The sequence below is a fragment of the Acromyrmex echinatior genome, chromosome 19 (assembly GCF_024713525.1).
Source record: "Acromyrmex echinatior isolate Ae372 chromosome 19, ASM2471352v2, whole genome shotgun sequence".
Classification (NCBI taxonomy): Eukaryota; Metazoa; Arthropoda; class Insecta; order Hymenoptera; family Formicidae; genus Acromyrmex; species Acromyrmex echinatior.
In genome coordinates this window covers 3,390,477-3,408,568 of record NC_141870.1, presented here as the reverse complement: position 1 = coordinate 3,408,568, position 18,092 = coordinate 3,390,477, and the positions used below count along the sequence as shown (strand labels likewise).

General features: G+C 40.2%; 1 protein-coding gene across 16 annotated transcripts in view; it reads right to left on the bottom strand.

Moving 5' to 3' along the window:
- The window catches only part of Ten-m (teneurin transmembrane protein Ten-m), a 569,521-nt gene that overhangs the window by 19,179 nt on the left and 532,250 nt on the right, over positions 1-18,092 (bottom strand). For 13 of the 16 annotated variants that reach the window (XM_087416181.1, XM_087416180.1, XM_087416177.1 and 10 more), the window contains 5 exons: positions 12,012-12,194; positions 6,510-6,594; positions 4,615-4,778; positions 1,149-3,770; positions 59-348 (listed from right to left, as the gene is read on the bottom strand). In XM_087416181.1, coding sequence (XP_087272307.1) covers positions 59-348; positions 1,149-3,770; positions 4,615-4,778; positions 6,510-6,594; positions 12,012-12,194 — 3,344 coding nt within the window. The remainder of the gene's footprint in view (positions 1-58; positions 349-1,148; positions 3,771-4,614; positions 4,779-6,509; positions 6,595-12,011; positions 12,195-18,092) is intronic. The other 3 variants (XM_087416182.1, XM_087416184.1, XM_087416191.1) reach the window with 2 other exon arrangements.

Sequence of the window (18,092 nt, the reverse complement as noted above, 5' to 3'; positions counted from 1 at the left end):
TCCGAGATTAATATTATTATGCAAGAAAGAGAAATAAAAATGGGTCAGCGGCACATACAATAACACTAACATGGGATGCCCTGGTAGTCCGAGCCTTAAAACCGCTGAGAACTTCCAGTAGGTCATACTGCGTGTGCGTAGGCAGCGCGTTCCTCCTTGCGTACACGCCGATACTTGCACCACGCGGAATGTTGTAGTCGAAGCGGACATAAGCGGCTTCTGATTGATAAAACTGCATGTTCCAGTAGCCGTACGGTGGTATCTCTTTGCTGAGTTTCTGACCTAAACCGACCTGAGCGAAGGTCGTTCCGTCGGGTGGGAAGGACCTCGCCGGGAACGTTCGCGCACCTGTAGATACGAATCGCAATTAGAAGTGATACAGGATTGAGTAGCTCGAGTTTCCGTTGGATAATGTAAATCAAAATCGTCATTAGTAATTTTAGTATAATTAATTGCGTTATCCATCTGTCAAAAAATGATTGTCTACTGATTAATGACTGCAATATGCAGTCATTATATAAAACAGATTGGCTTTAAAAGGAAAAGAGCAAAATTGGCATTATACAGCCTCAATATTACATTATCCGACAGATATGAGAAGTCACTTTTAGTAAAATATTCTGCAGTCTAGGCATGGATGCTTATGCATATCAGCATTTCATGAGCGTTATATTTTTCTTTTCTATTTCATTTTTAAATATAAACTACCGATTTATTTTAGTGTCAGTTTTATATTAATGGAATAAAAATGATTTTTTTTTCTGAAAATAATACATTCTCTTGCATTGCATAGCTGTTGTCAATTACACGCCAACCGCTAATCGCCAACAACTAATTAATCGGGACACTCCGTGCAGAAATTGACTGTGGAATACATAATAATGATTTAAAACTATGTCACTGTTATAATCTACGCAAATTAAACTACCCACTACCAACACAAACGTTTACAATGTCTACAATAGTACAGACAAATTAACATATAATAAAAAATAAACTCGCGTTTGATCAGTCCACGAGTGAACGACAAGCAAAGAAGTGAGCATCAGCATCAGCGTAGAGACAGAAAAGTAGAGATGTTGGAAAAGAATAAGAGAAATTAGAAAGAAAAGATTAAACAAAGAAAAAGAGAAGAAACGGGGCCTCACCTTCAAGAATAAGTATAGTGGGTTCTGGAGGTAGTGGAGTGCTTCCAGAGCAAGACCACGCATCAGTGCTTACTTCCGGCTCGTAAGTCGACGCGGAGGTCTCGTTGGTTGACTCACTACTCTCAGCGGTGTCTGTCGAGAAAGGATAATAGTCTTCGGTGGTGGAGGTCGCGTCAGGTCTTACCGAATCTTTACTGGATAATTCTCCGTCCCTTTTATCCGTCAGTCTTTCTCCCGGCTCCTCGGGGGAATTCTCGGCTAACAGAGTGGAGTTAACGCTCTCGAGCTCCTCCTCGAAATCGTCGTCGTCGATCGCTGAAAAGTTGTCCCACTCGTCAGAAGATGAGCCCATGCAGGGGCAGGAGCACTCGCACTCGCCGCCAGCCCAGATCGGCGCCGGTGGCGAGGCAGGTGGCTGCGGCGGTGGCGGTAATCGCGTATCGACCGCGTTAATCGATTCATTGTCGTTAACAGGGATTTTTTTCATGCTTGCTGCGGATGGCTCCGATAGCTGCTCGGCCGTGCGCATCTGCGCCTGATCGACGTTAATCCCAGATGAATGGCTAATCGCGCCGCTTTCCGTTGGTACCGACACTGACAGGACGTAAAGCGGCTTCGAGGAAACGGCGGATGAATCCTCGGTGGCGATCGTTACGTTTATGAGCACTCGATGCGATGATGATGAAAATGAGGATGATGAAGACGATGGCTGTGAAGGATCGCGATACACTGGTACCTCTATGATCTGTACCCGCTGGATCACAGGAGGATCGGACTGAGAAGGGAACCTAGGTGATGCGTTGCCCAATGAATCATGCATCGTTTCATGCAGGGTGTCCGTTAGAGGGGAGTTATAATTAGTCTTGATCGATGGAGAATTTTCAACAGATTCGTTAGCGGTGGACGCCTCGTGGAACTGCTTTTTAAACTTTCGAAGAAACTCTTCGTCGTTTTTTTCTCTCTCGATGATCTGTATATTGTCTTTATTCCATTTTTGTCGAAGAGCGGCGTTCATCTTTACATCGTTGTTAAGAATCGGAATGGATTCGGGTGATTTAGCAGGGAGTTCCGCTTTTGCGGTTTCGACGGGTTGCTTCTTGTCGTGGAGGTCGACGATCTCTACGTCGTCCTGCCCATAGCTGTAAATCGGCACAGGATAGTCTTGTTGCAATTCCTCGGACTGTTCGGAAGTTTTAGCTAAATTGGATGAAGCTACAAATTCGGAAGACGAAAATTCTCTGGAGAGCTCCCGCATTTCTTTCACGATGTTGAACGACTCTGAATTTGTGATTATATTTGAGTTACTATTGTTTCTTTCAAAGATGATCGATCTTTCATTTTCATCCGAGTTAATTTTCTCTTCAAACACGTCGTCACGATTTTCGGCTTCCGCTACATCTTCAAACTTTTCAACATTCTTGTCCTTACTCGACAAAGTATTAAGCGTTATTTTATCTGTAGTCGTACTAGGCAAAACCGTGCTGGCATCTATTTCTTCCCGATTCATCTCTACGGGAACTAACTCTCCGCTTGAATTAGAATTACTTACGTTCGATTGTTGATCCTCCGATCCTAGCTCGTTCAAGCGTATCTCTGTTACGGTCGTTGGTTCTACAATACTATCGTCTATATTATCGCTGTAATCGACGGGGAAAACGTTACGGCTATTTTCCGCAGTTCCGCCGACTACTTGGCTGTAGTCACTGCTATCTGCGCCAAGTTTCGTAGACTCCGAGCCGGATGCAGACGTCGTAGCCTCGATGCCGCCACTGCTTTCGACAAAGTCCGAACTTTCGGACGTGCCGGCGTTATCGATATCGCGGTCGAAATCCGTGGAGTCATCACGGCTAAGTTTCGTTACCGGGGCTTTCGACGCAACGTGTACGTTGCCATCGGCGGCCACGAACTTCGGGATGTATTTCGCGGAAGTGTCTTGCGACGATCGCGAAGTCGTACTGGACGTCTCGTTATGGGGCGATTGCCGAACAGAAGCTGACGCGAGAGAATTGCCAGAGCCAACAGAGACAGAGGACGAAGAGGCGAGATGGTCGACGGCAACAGTAGTATGAATCGAATGATCGTGCGAGTAGTTAGTAGCGGTAGAAGAGACATTCACGACAAGCTGTATCACCCGCGAGGGAGCCGTCGATCCTGATGACTCCGGCGGCGCGTCCTTGGTAGCTTTGATCGAACGGTCGATGGCTCCTCTCACTGGACTTTGACCATCCACATGCTCCGGATCATGCACAACCTTACCAGAAGACTCCTCATGCAACGAAACTGACCGCTGCCCAAACCCCGAGGTCTCCGCCTCAGCGACAGTGGTCAAGGACAGCTCCTCGGGGTCACGAGAGGATGATGGCGCGACAGTTTGGTGCAACGCATGCTCGTTAAACGTGTCTCTACGTTTACGATTGTATACGACACCATCTAACAACATGCTATCCGACGTGCTAATACTACCTCCTGACGATGACTGCGGTCGCGTCCTGCCGCTCGACTGCGACGACGTCGATGTGGACGACGTGGACGTCTTATTCGCCTCACCTGACGACGGCTTGGCGTCGGTGTTTTCGCCCACCAAGACTGAGCACGCCTTCGTGCCTTGGTACGACCAGTTCACTAAATGGGATGCTTAATAAGGGATCAATTAGAATTGGATGTAGTGTTAGTTTATTAAAGATTGCGCTATGTTATTTTTCACGATGTTACTTCAAAATTATATTTTGAAGGCAACGTAAAAATCTAAAAAGTATTTAAAATACGTGTGATAGGTAAAAATGTGTTTGTAGAATATTTTTTAAAATGTAGATCAAATCCGTTGTTCAAGAATAACGTATTGAAAAGGTGTGTTAAATTTTTATTTAAGTCACAAAAGTACCAAGTTAGTGAGTAACAAATTAATTAGATGTTTCGACCTTTCGCTTTTAGATCGTCCTTAATAATTAACAAAATAATAAACAATAATATTTATCCCGTTTTGATGTAAATAGTGTAACGTTCTAACTGACGAATGGTACAAGAAACTGCAGATTCGATATAACACGGACTCAATTTAATTAATGTAATAATTAACGAATTTCCACTACCATTTTTCAAGAAATTTATCAGTGTTAACACATTCACATATTTTATATATCTGAGTATGACTTGCTCTATTTTAATGTATTTGACTGCGACATTCTCTTCAATCTCCATGAAATAATTTCGGAATATTTTCATTTTGTTAATTATTGAGGATGACTTAAAAGGAGGAGTCGAAACGTCTATATGATTTGTTATTTAATAAAGAAATCGTACAGAAACATTTGAAGTTGGCTCTGGTTGGTATTTGTACTTTTGTAATTTATACTAGCTAGAGCCTTTTATTATTTTGTTTGTTTCTACTTAAAAACACACTCAATGTAAAAGGTATTGTTTGTAGAGTAAAGAAAGATTGTTCGGAATGCAATATGCGAATAATTACCTGCGACGTAGGTTAATGCTGCAGTCAAGCAGAGCGAGAGCATAATTACTACTATGGCAATTAGTTTCCAGCTGCACCAATCGATTCCCTTACGGAAATGACAGCGGATGCTTTGTCTCCTCATCGGGATCATCGACGGGGCGTGCCCGTAAGGTAAAGGTACTCTGAAAATCAATGAAGTTCGATTTGTAGCAGCCGCATATAAATTCCCATCACGGGAGCAGATCCACCTAACACGCGCGTTATCCGTTCATTAGCGGTCACAGATTAATCTTAATCCCATCGTTTTATCCGAAGACTTCGATAGCCATTCGTACTGAAACCCTGTTACAAGGCGTTGCATAATTTCTCAATGCGCCGCCGTTGTAATTAGAGAAACGCCGCCAAGGAATTCGGCACCTCGGTACAATTTTCAGGCACGTTCAGCCGAACTTTCGAAGTTTCGGTATAGTATGGAGTTTCGGCGTTCTCTTTCTCCCTCTTCCTCTCCCTTCTACCTTTCTCTTACTCTCCCACGTGACGTTCGAGAAACTCGTAATGTATTCTCGCTCGTTACATACCCCCGTGGAAAAGCAGCAGCCCTCGAGTGTGTTTGTACTGAACGTTGCCGCCGCCGCCGTTTCCAAGTAACTCACAAATGTCTAACCAAAATATTTAAACGCAACCGTCGGATTCTGAAGCGCAAGCGGGAAAACGCGTTTGCTTTCGTTGCACCGTGTGATAATGAAAAAAACGAGAACCAAGCGGCGTCTACCAGGCGTCCTTTCTCCCGCTGTTGATTCTACGCGGATTGGACGCGCATTTTTTTTTCTATCGCGCAAACCAAATAAAAGCGGACGATTTGGAGTTTCCCCGAGTGAAACTTCCGGTCTCTGAATTCTCCATTTTACAGCCCGATGTCGAAATGTTTAATCGAATGTTTGACTTATTCGTTACAAAGTTTCAATATTGAAATATCCTACGTTTTCGAACGTTAAGCTCTTCGGTTTTATCACATTTACATTTTTAGGATATTTCGCTTTGTTTTGATTTTTAATAAAGATAGTGAAATATTAATTTCATGCGAATAAAAAAGAATATCAGATCACGTCAGTTTCTAGCTATCGACGTGTATTTCGCGTATGTTTGCTTCTGTAAAATGTCAAAAAATTTTAAAATGTACGAATTAATTCAATAAAAAAAAAAAAAATAAATAAATAAAATTATATTGCGCACTCAAATGCCGGATCGGCTGAGAATTAGCATTGGCTGTTATCAAATTAGTTTTCTTGTTTCGCGTTACTTCAATATCGTTCTATTCAATCTCTTAAAAATGCCTCGTTCAACTTTCGAGCCGCGCGTTAATGTTATTTAACAAATTTGCATACCGTAAAAGCGGAGAAACTCGAATCTCCGTTGGTTCCCGGGGTAGCGCGTTATCAAATTCCATTCTCTTCTCTCTCTCACCCCGCGGCCGAAAGTTCATTTACTGGCTTCGTAAACACAACGTGAATCTCGCAGCAGCACTCGTTTTGCAAGTTTCGGCAACGCGTTCCTCTATAGATCTGCGGCGAATGGTCCTCGTAAAGATTCGCAAAACCGAAGATTTTCTACGGGCAAATGTCACGAGCACAGGAGAGGTGCACGCTTTCTTGAGGTGCGACAATCCACGTTCAAACATTGTGCCGCGAGTCGACTGAATGGATGATTCATGAGGATCGCCTCGAGTGGCACGAAGAAAGAAGTGGAGAACCAGAAGTCGGTTTCTTGTTTACGTGTTATAGGTTCGATCATGCGTCGGTTTTCGGAACACGAGTTTTCTCAGCCTCGTACCATGGCCGTTCAATTCATTCTCGGGGACACCACGCCGCATGGCAGAAGGAAGAAGAAGTATTGTACGGTAAACGCGGTCTTACCTGTCCATGTTGTTCTGCAGCTCCACTTTTATTGGACTGTTCCCCGTGGACTGATTCTTGTTGTTGTATTCATTCTTCGGTATCTCTGCAAAAGAGAAACGGAGAATGAAGACAGTTTGTTATATTCGCCGCCTGACAGATCGGCGAAATTTCTCGTGGGAAACAACGTAGGCGCCCCATCAAGTTTTTCCGCCGTCCAAAATGTAAATGCAATTCAGCGCGATGTAGTTTACATTTTACGTAATGCATACAAAATCGTATTATACAGGAAGCGTCATAATACACGCAGAAAATTGGAGGTAAGATAGCTTTTTCGACGAGCTTCGCCGCACTTTTGTGCAAGGGGCATTATTCCTCAATTTTTAAAAGTTGCTCGTCCAGGATTAGCCGTTCTATCAAGTTAACTGATTTACCGAGGTAAATGATTTCGTTAGAGCACGTTAATAGACAGCACGTATTACGTTTTGACGTAGGCTCTCTATCAGTTTGACGGGGTTAAAAATACTTGCCGTCGATCCGTCGTCGGGATAATCACGCCCCTCGCTTACGTTTACTCTCACGCGGCATTTCCGATTACGTGCGGAACGTATAATTATGGAGGAGAGTTCGAGCGCGGAGGTTTGGTGAGCGCGAGGCGTGGCTGGCCGTTAAATAAATTACGACAGTGTCGATTCTTCATTTTCAACGCGTGACTTTTCCCGGTGAACGACCAGACGCGATTCTTTGTGATGCCAGACGCGAACGTCTTTCTACTCGCGCCGTTTCCACACACACACACATACGCGAGGTAGGAGGAAAGGAGTGGCACAGTGGTCGCGGGGCTCCTGTTGAATCGATAAGTATATGATTCATCGCGGTTTTGGCTTGAATTTCAAGCAACCCTGGCTGCAACTTGTGCGAAGGGAAGAAAGCCTGTAAATACGTTCTCAGGTCTTAGAAAACCGTCGAACACAACCGGCGGTCTTGTAAAACCGAAGAGAAATCATAGGAAAAAAGAAACCGCTGTTCAAAAAGAAACTAATTTGGTAGTATAATACATTGAAAAATGTGACTTTTCCTTTTGTCGTCTTTTAAGATCTCCGGAAGTTACGATCTTGAAAATTGAGGCCGATACATCCTGTATACCCGATTTCGTATATATTCGATGGACGATCGTAAACGTCGTGACGACAGTACTGATGATTAGTGGTGAGTGGCGATGGTTTGAGGGATCACACCCTCGCAACAATATGCACGAGTGGTATTAACGCGTTAATCCTCAACCGAGAGAACCTCAAACACACAAGTTTTGGGGGCATGGAATAGCGGAGTAACACGAATTCTATTACGTCTCTCGTGATACTCTACTGAAATATTTGGGTTAATATTAGCTGTGATGAAATAGTTGGTGCGCAAAACACGCACTTCTACATTAATTTCCGTCCGCAAAAATGAGAAAGACGTGCAACATTCATAGACAGCGGAAAATATCACGGAAAAAAAAAATCAAAAATTACATATTTAAAAATCTGAATATAATAACTGATAAAATAGAAATAAGCATGCTGAAATGTATTTACATTTGAAACAAGCTCTGAATTAATTTTGGAAGTTTAACTCGGAACGTCTCTCTCTCTCTCTCTCTCTCCCTCCCTCTCTACCTATCCGCATGTCGAGATACGGTCGCACGCAGTAGCGCGGTGCGCATTTAAAACGCAGTGCTTCAGCGTTTTGAATATTAATGAGCCACTTTACACGTTTACGCGCGCAAGCGGCATTCGAGTTCGAGCTTTGTTGTTCTTGACACTTAGTTCGCCTCAAGTCCGCTTCACGAAACCCTTTTTCGGGACACGCTCAAAGAACGGGCGAGGCAGAGCTCGCTGCTTCAGCGCTCTTTGTCTTCTTACGGGGAGCTCGTCCAACTCTTAACACTTCCCCGCACCTTCAGGCATACCTTGGTGAACGATAAAACGCGGGCGTGGGAAGAGAAGAGGGCCTGGCCGAAGCTGATCCCACCACCGCTAATTGCAGGTGTTGCCGCTCCGGCCTCGAAATCCGGTGATTATGCCATTTAGGCAGATATCGGTGATTACGGTGATTTCGAGGATACTTCGTTCTACCTGGAGGGTGTATTTCTCTCGTTTTTATTTTTCTTCGGGGTGTTTAAGCGCACGAGACGGTGACCCCCGTCGTTCAGAATCGAATTAAAGGAGAATATTCGCTAATCGGTGGTTCGCCGGCGAGAATTCATTCTAATTGGCAACCTGCCAGGTGATTTACCGTCGATGATACGCTTGCGAGAAGCATCTTCACGCAAGGAATTGCTTTAACGAAGGATTGAACATGAGTACGCATCAAATTGGAATTGTGTTGGTTGTGTCAAATCATTTAAGGGATCAGAATTCCGATTACACGATAATGTTGAGCTACGTATCTATAAATTATAAGTCAAGAGCTGTAAGATGACTTTTCTCGAATGACGTGAAAAATATTAGAAGAAAATTTAACAAACATAAGCAAAAAATATCTAGTATCACAGGGAATGAAATATATAAACTTTGCAAAAAAATTTTAATAAATATTCTATAAATTTTTAAACGAAAGAGATAGATTTATTGAGTGTACAAAAGTATAAGTAATCAAATAACGTAATCGTTTAAGTACATAAAAACATGTTTCACAATTTACACGTCATTTATTAGGTGTTGGAATTAATTCGTAGCGTTTTTTAATGAAAGAATGTTATTTATTTCACATGAGCATTAAAAAATACATTAATGAAAGTACTTCCCATCACTTGTAAAACGCTACGAATTAATTCCAACACCTAATAACTCATAATTATAGTAAAATTAAATAAGCTTAGAGTATATAGGTAGAGCTTCGAGTTAGGTAGTAGAAAAAACGAGAGCAAATTCATCTATTGCGTGAGCAAGATGATTCTTTCTAGGAAGGAAGATTTCGACTATGGACTTGCATTATGCAGACGGTTATAAGCGTCAGGCGGTGTCATAACCGAGCAGTCAATAAGACGAAGGATCGTAAGGCTCGTAAATCACCATTCGAGCCATCCCACGGATTTTAAGAAAACCTTTGAAATGATCCACGTTTGCTTTAGAAAAACATCAGGGTGCATCGAAGGAACAGTCAACCATGGCGCTCGACCATGGAATTTGAAAAATCTTTACGACGAGCCGAACAAGAGAAAAGAGCGTGTCACCGGGTGCCCGGGTATTTGTGCCGGACACTTCCCGAGTCGCCGAGTGGACCAGGGGAGACTTTATACGTAGAAAAGCTTAGGTTTCGCCGTTGTTTTCTCTGTAGTCGATACCACGCGTCAGTGGAGTACGTCGGAAAAATGTCGCCGCAAGGCGCTCTTTTCTTTCCACGAGTATACTCGGTGGTATGGCAAAGGACAAGTGAAACCGTCAAGGGACTCGTCCTTCATCTTCGTATATGGTTCGAATTTTGTCCATTGTTTTCCATATGGAAATCGATTAATGTCTCTATTCAATTTCTTAAAAAAGTAAATTAATCTTTAGTACATATCACATTTGGGCATTCGTGTCCTCCATATTTCTTTTGTTAAAAAAAATCTAGGCGCATCAAGTGATTAATTATAACATTTATATATAATATAATTTTTTTTAAATGGCTATAAAATTCTTCTATATATCATTTAATGACGATTAACACGAAACACAAATGACCTACCTATCATATTAGTAAAAGATCGAAAAATCGCGTATACTAATAGTTAAATATAAATTATAAAATCGCGGCCAAAATAATTAAATTCAACGATTCGTAACTTTACAGTTTCAATGTTCATGATTTTTATTGCTTTTTTATTACTTTGTCTCGGATAGTTACTATTATCTACTACTGCTGAATAATGTTTTATCTCTCTTTCATCATCTCTTTTTTCATCCTGTTAGAAAGTTACCATCAGTATGCAGTGTTATTTCATGTTACGATCCTTTAAATTAGATTTGTAATTAATTTACCTATGCGAGCGTAAGTTTGAAGAACTCGTGAAAGACTAAGTTGGCAAGCCGACTCGTACCAATTCGCTTTCCGCAGACCAATCTGCGGCGACTAAATTTTGAAAATCGTTCAGCTTGTTAGAGTCAAGTTAGTCTCGAGGCTACTCCAACAAGTCCCGACTTTTATTTCGAACTTTTATTTCACGAGAAGCCGCGTTTTCTCACGCGCAACACGCGAGCAACCTCCGTTATCACATGCCTTGCTTTCTCAAGATAAAGCGAAGGGAAACCTTCGAAATCCTTTGGCAAACAGACAAAAAGTTTGCTATAAAAAAAAATTTTGGATAGTCGTAGTGTGTGGCTTTCGAGTTAGACTCTTAAAAAAAACCTGGAAATGATAAGATGCGTCACGGAAGATAGTCTGAAAATTATCGACACTCCTTCTTTAGGTTGATCCCCTCATTGGTTACCACTGATTACAATGTATACCCTCGTCAAAGGTGTCACCCGCCATCGTCCTTTGCTAAGCCTTCTTTCGACGAGCTGGCGCAAATACCGTCGACATTATCGGGAGGATACACTCCACCGGAGACACCACAACAGAATACTTGCGCTCACAAAAGCGCGTTTCTCTCCCCAACAAATATTTATCCGTATTTACGTTAATGTATATATTTCTGTTTATCAATCGTGACTATTAAAAGCATTAGAGTTTCATATTTATTATGTCTGTATAAAAATATATTGATGTTTTAGAGATATAAAAAAACGAGGACAATTACGGAAATAGACTTTTTCATTTCACAATGAGAGAGAGAGAGAGAAAAAGAGATAAATAGTATAAAGATGTTTATTAATATTCTACAATAAGCTCTTTAAGAATATAAGTGACAAGTGACAAAGAAAATAAAGAGAAAAGCCTACAACACAAATAATATCTACAAAATAAAAATAAAGAAAAAACAAAAGATAAAAAAAATAAAAATAAGAAAATAAACAAATAATAAACAAAAAATTTAAAAAGTAAAATTTTAACAAAAGAATTGTATAAAAGAGAGAAAGAGAGTAAAAAATAATTTTTTTAGATCAATATTCCTTAATTAAGGTAATGGCGATCGTGGATCTTTTGACAGAGATGAAAGAGAAAATATACAGAGTAATGCTAGAACTATATCGTTCACGAACTTTTTTTTTTATCAATCTTAGAGAGTTGATAATTTTCTTAATAAAGATAACAAAAGCCTTAATAACTCTCGAGCTATAAGTAACTAACAAAAAAAAGTTCAAACAATTTAGCTTTTAACACATGATACTTGAACTTTACTTCTGTAAATATATTTGTACTTAAATTGTGAAAATATCGAAGTTATTGAGAAGGAATTTCTGTTTCGTGCGAGACGAATCAATTTAAAATTTGCCAAGGTACTCGGTAGACAGAAGGAAAGGGGAAAATCATTTCCCACGTATCTCTATGACTGCTCATTCAGTCCTTCTCTCTACTAAATCAGACTTAACGATTCCCTGCCTGCGAACTCACTTGGTATATTGTAGAAGTTACCGGATGGGGTGCGTACGAGACAGGATGGCTCGAGATCGGGATCGCGTTCGTGATCGCTCGCTGCGTGACTTCCTGGCAATCTTCCGTTGAGCCGGCTCATTGCGGGGTTACGGGGTGGCACATCAGGCGGGCCCCGTGGTGCCGAACTGTCCAACAAACACCCTGCAACAATAAAGAAAAGGCACACTCAGTTTGAGACGCTGGACATCCTTTAACATCTTTCTTAATTGTACGGGGTCCACAACAGAGTTATAAATATCGAAGTCCAAAGATAAAAGCGTTTAAAAAGAATCCTTTAAAAAACCCTTTTGCCCGTGAAATTTCTCCTTTGAAAAGATAGGCTTTTGTATTGTATTTCGACCTTGGTCGCTGATGTAATAAAAATAAAATCAACCCTTGCAAATTCTGACAAAAAGGAAAATTACAGCAGTCAAAAAAAATTCTATTTCCAGTAAACGGTTGATGGAAATATGAGACTTCTTTAAAAATTGGGTGTCTCAGAATAAAGTTGTTTCTAACGGTTGGTAAGAAAAGCGGCGGACCAATACGACGACGTGAGGATTCGCCTAAGATCTAGGGCGGCTGGTCTTAAGGCTTATAATGCTTGCACCAAGTAATCCATGGCAGGTGGTCCCAGCCCCGGTTTTCATCTGGCGAAGGGTTGAACCGATCTCACGATTAGGCACGGTTCACACGCGACGCGCCATCATCGCGACCGTCGGGGGTGGATGGATCCTAACCCTATCCGCGAGCAATCTGGGATTTTTTAAGCCAAGATTTTTTTTTAAAAGCTAAAGCCGGTAAAAGTTCGCTTTCAAGCGATGATGCAAACGCGAGGCAACGGCAGCGTGGATTTGCGAGTGGATTTGTATCGCGGATTAGAAAGATCGTTGAAAGATAAATGGAGAAATGGAGAGCCGCCTGATGCGATTTCTTGATTCATGACGCGAAAGACCATCACATCATTTATTTCGGTATTTTATACGAAAGCGTTAACAGGTTATTGTTAGACGCATACTGTAATATTCAGCAGGCTTTATGCACACTGTGGTAAACGCAAGCAGTTGCAAAGTTAAATTTCGGTCAGATAGTTTAAGCACCGTATGTACTCGCGTTTGCGTTAGAGAAATTTACTTGCGGTTTACTTTACTCTAATATATATGTGATATTTCTCTAAAATATTTTATTTTTCGTTATTCGTTGAAAATATATTTTACAATTTAAATCTCCCATTTTAGTTTATGTAGTCGACGATAAAATTGTGTATCGGTCGATCACTGATATCATTAAAAAATAATCGAATTCGGGCACTACATCAACAAAAACTCCCAAAAGCGATGTGGTTGGGAAATATCGGCAAAAAATTCGAACCGCTTCTTCTGCATCGAGTGTCAGCCAATGAGGCGGATTCGTCCGTACTCTTTTTCTGGTGATCGTAACGAACGTCGCCTGATATCCTATTGGACGATAAAGGCCGCAACAGGAGGCGACGTGAACGGAAGAAGACAGAAGGACAGCAAAGGGAGAATCGGGCGAGCGAAAGATGAAGGAAGAGAGTGCGAGAGCAGAGCGAAGAAAAAAAGAAGAAAAAGTTTTTATCCCGTGCGACGACAAAGGACTTTCTCAATCTCGTCTAATCGCGTGCTCGTCTACCCTTCATCCTTCCTTCCACCCGTTCGCCGTACCAACTTCGATTCGTGCTTCGCTTCCGCGACCCTCTCCTCTCTTCCCCTTCCGTCCCACGGACTTGGTTCTACCAAGAGCACTCGACCCTTTTACGACCGAACTTTCCCAGTTTCGACATTTCGCTCTCGGTCCCTCCTTCCCGCTTCCTCTGTAAGGAAAGCACCATTTGGCATTACTATCAATGTGCATCGGTCCATCGACGAAGGTAGAGACGCGTAAACTAGCATAACATCTCAAGGGCACCGTGCTCCTTTTTCCTGGAGTCAGAAGTCATCTCGGAAAAACAGCCCTTTTACATTCGTTCAGAATATGGACATGTTATTAATGGTAGATGAATATTAGCTGTGCATCATGTAATTGGAGAACAAATTAATATATATCGTCGTAATTAATAATAATAATATATTAATAATAATCCCGAATGTGAAATTCTTTTATTGTACCCTCCTTCCCATTCCCGGATCCGTGTCTGGCGCCATCAAATATGAATCCTTATATTAATATTTCCCAACGGAAGCTATTAAATTTTAATTAATACAACAGTACTGTTCAAACTGCTGAAATAGCGTGATATTAAATTTACGCATGATTTACGTAATGTACATATTAAAAAATAGTTCTCAATCAAAATGATTATCTTGATCCTGTTGCGGAACGTAGAACCGTAGACCGTCGAGAGAGCTCACGATAATTTTTGCTAATAGAAATTTCACTGAAGCGAACGCTGTAGTCGACAGTGCGCCTTGTCAACCGTTTCTATTATATCTGAAACTTGTTAACCTCAGAATCCGTTCGTTACGTACGAAACGTTCGCGCAACTCGAGAGAGCTCGAGCGCTCGACAAGAGCTCGCGCTGATCTATTCATCCTACCCGGAGTCATCGAGGCAGAAGATTCTGTGGCACGTCGTTATTCTTGCTAATAGATCGGCGGGAGTGGGTATTGTCCTGACACAGTTACTTGAAAGATCTCACCCCGTCGTTGTCGTCGCCGTCGTCGCTCCTTTTCCCGCCGCGCCGTTCGTTCTAACAGCTTGAGCGTACGAGAAAAATCTCGTCACCGTCGTCGTCGTCATCGTTGTCGTTCGAGGAGAATAAATAAAAACAGACCGAGGAGGACCAGGAGAGAGAGAGAGAGAGAAAGTTTGAGCATCGACAAAAGAGCACGGGATTTTGCGTGCCGCTATCCGATATCCAGGATGAGCATCGCCGCGACAAAGGATGCGCACGCGGGTAGGATGAAGCGAAGCATCCATGAATCGAATTATGCTCGCCTGGTTTGCGCGCGACTGAGTCCACATTCGTGAAGGGACCTTTAAGGGGCGGAGAGGCACGAAAGGAACACGTCGTCACAGAAGATCCTGGACTGAATGAGTCCTGACCTCGAGGACCCACACCCGATGCCGCACACCCGGCCAACGTAATGGATGCGCGCCTATTGAGAGTGTACGTCAAAACGCGTAACATAATATCGGGGCCCTTACGCGCAAGAGCCCATGCCTAATGGTATTTATTAGAGAAGGTACTTCCCTTTTTCGAGATCCTCAGGTACGGAATCCCCAATGGATCGAACGTTCGCCGCGGAATCAAGAGGTTCTCCAGATCGTTAGATTGTCTTCGGATCACTGGAGGTGTTCTTTCGACATGGAAAAGCTAACTGGGACGATTGTACAAGGAAAGAAAGTTAAATCTTGAGAGCAATTGATTGCCACTCACTGTGTATGAGGTGTAATCTGATCAAATGCCTAACTTAATTGAATATCAAAATAATAAATTTTTAAGAGATATCTAATTTGATTATATTGATATTTTTTTCCTTGGTTTTGTGTGTGTATGTGTGTGTGTGTGTGTGTGTGTTAAATAAATGTTATTAATTTAACAATAAAAAATACGTGAGTGTATATGTGTATAATTTAATGACAAAACATTACTTTAATTAAACATTATTCGCATGCGAGAATTGTAATAACAATTTTATGATTATATAAGATTTAAAGAAGCAAAAAGAAAATATTAAATTAAATAACTCGCGGTACTGTAGATTTAAATTATAAATTTTTGATAAAAGATACACTGTATCCATGTTATTTTTCGCCAAAAAGATATGACTCGTGTGAAACCGCTTTGGGATAAAATACCGTATAAAGCAACATCGTAGCAATATCCACGGAGATTTAGGAGGGGAAAGGTGAACAAACGATTCGGGAGCCTGGTCACGTATCAAAGAGCAGAGTGGACGAATTTTGGGGTGCAGAGCGAAGAAAATGAACAAGGGTTAGTCTCGTGTCTGGATTAGCTTTCGGAACGGAACGAATTAATACTATATCGCGCGCTGAATAAAGCTGCGCATATTTCCACGTGCCAGCGGCGGTCGCGTGAGAAGCTTCGCGTATGGTTGTAGTTTCATAAATCCATCGCAAGGAACTAAAAAAAAATATTATCTTACTTTTCCATGGCTTGTGTCTATTTATGAAGTAGTGACTTTTTATAATTATATTAAATGTATGTGTAACTAGGATTTTCAGAAAATGTAAATTACAGAAATAGTAACTCTTAAAATGAAAGTTTATAAAACACTTTTCCCTTCCTTGCGCCAATTAAATATAGCTTTAGTTTCTTTTAAGATTGTGACAGAAAGATATATGAATAATTAGAGATGGTTATTCTCATCTCAGAAAACCAATAAATCAGTCAAACATTTTAACTGGAGATGCGAATAAGCTCAAATCGAGTTGCTGTTCTACTCATCAATTTAACAAAAAATGAGATTGTTTTAAACTTACGAGCTAACTGAATTTCTGCGGAACTAAAAATAATCGATGTGTCCTGTCAGAGTTGCCAGAAAATGAATTTTAAAATTCCCTGACTTTTCCAGGTTTTCCAGATAAAATAGAAAATTGTCCATGAGTAATATAAAATATGTAAATTTTAACATTTAGGGTAACTCCGGCAAATACGCCGCGCTGGGATTTACGCTGCAGAAGTAAAAAAAAATAGAAGGAGTGAGGGTAATTTTCCTACAATTACTCTGTTACATGACTTTATGTTATATTAATATTGTGTTATGATTTCAGCTTCTTATTGTTAATATTAATGAAATTATTGAGTTAATTATATGAGTTGAATCGAATTGTCACTGTAATAAGTAAAATCATAAATTATAATCTACATAAAATGATTAATATAGGGCGTATAAAAGACTTAGTGATTATTTCATGGTACATACGTATAATGGAATAGTAAAGCATGTTGTGTAGCAAAATATAAGCGCTTTGCTCGTATTCTTTATTTAGTTTGTTGTCTTGTATATTCTGTTTGGGATATACAACATTTTTAGCGAGCGGAATTTATACCCAAAGCATACAAAGTGCGCAGATTGAATTCAGTGCACTAAATGCAATAAACGTATTATATGAAATATATACCTATGTCAAACACTTGTAATATATGTAGGAAGATTGTAATTATTATTTTTTACTTCATATATATATTTACCATTCTTATTTCTTAATAAAACTTTATAAAAACATTTTATAAATTATTGTGTCATTATACGTCTTATTTATATGTATTATTTGTAAATTTTTCATAAGCGTACATATCCCTCTTTCCCCTATGAATAATCATATATCCTATCCCTATGGGACATACGCAAAATGCAAGGGTTTCAAAAATTTATTTTTTAATATAAAAAATAAATATTTCGGATTTCTAATATTTTTTCCGTAGTAGTAGACAGTACGAAGTTTTTACTGATATAGTTCGTTTATTATATAAACATAGTAAATAATACTTAATAAATTAAGTTTTTGATAAGTGCGGCGTATATACCGGAGTTACCTTAGACTCAAGACAAAGATTGTAGGAAAGCTAGTCTATATTATTAAAAACAACACAAAAATTTTGGGTGCAAATTCAAGCCATAGCAAAAAATAAATTAGTTTTGAAAAAAAAAAAAAGAATGCAATTATGAAGAAAAAGAGGGCAAATAAAAATACTGAATAAAATATAAATTTTAATTATTTTAATAAAATCGTTTAAAGTGCACAAATATTGAACGTATTTAATTATAAATGCCAAATATGATATTTAAAAAATTATAACAATTATTTGGAATAGGAACAATTTTAGGGAATTATGAGCAAATTTCGAAATTCCAGATTTTTTTACATTTTCCTCTAACTTTTCCCAGTTTTCATGACCAATTTCAATTTCCCTGACTTTTCCCGGTTTTCCAGATCTGTATTTTCCTACCTGTATTCATTTTCGAGGGGAAGAGGAATTTCTGACAGATCGCTTGAATTATGTCAGATTATAAGATGAGCACAAAAAAACAGATAAATAGAGAGAGAGAGAGAGAGAGAGAGAGGGGAGGG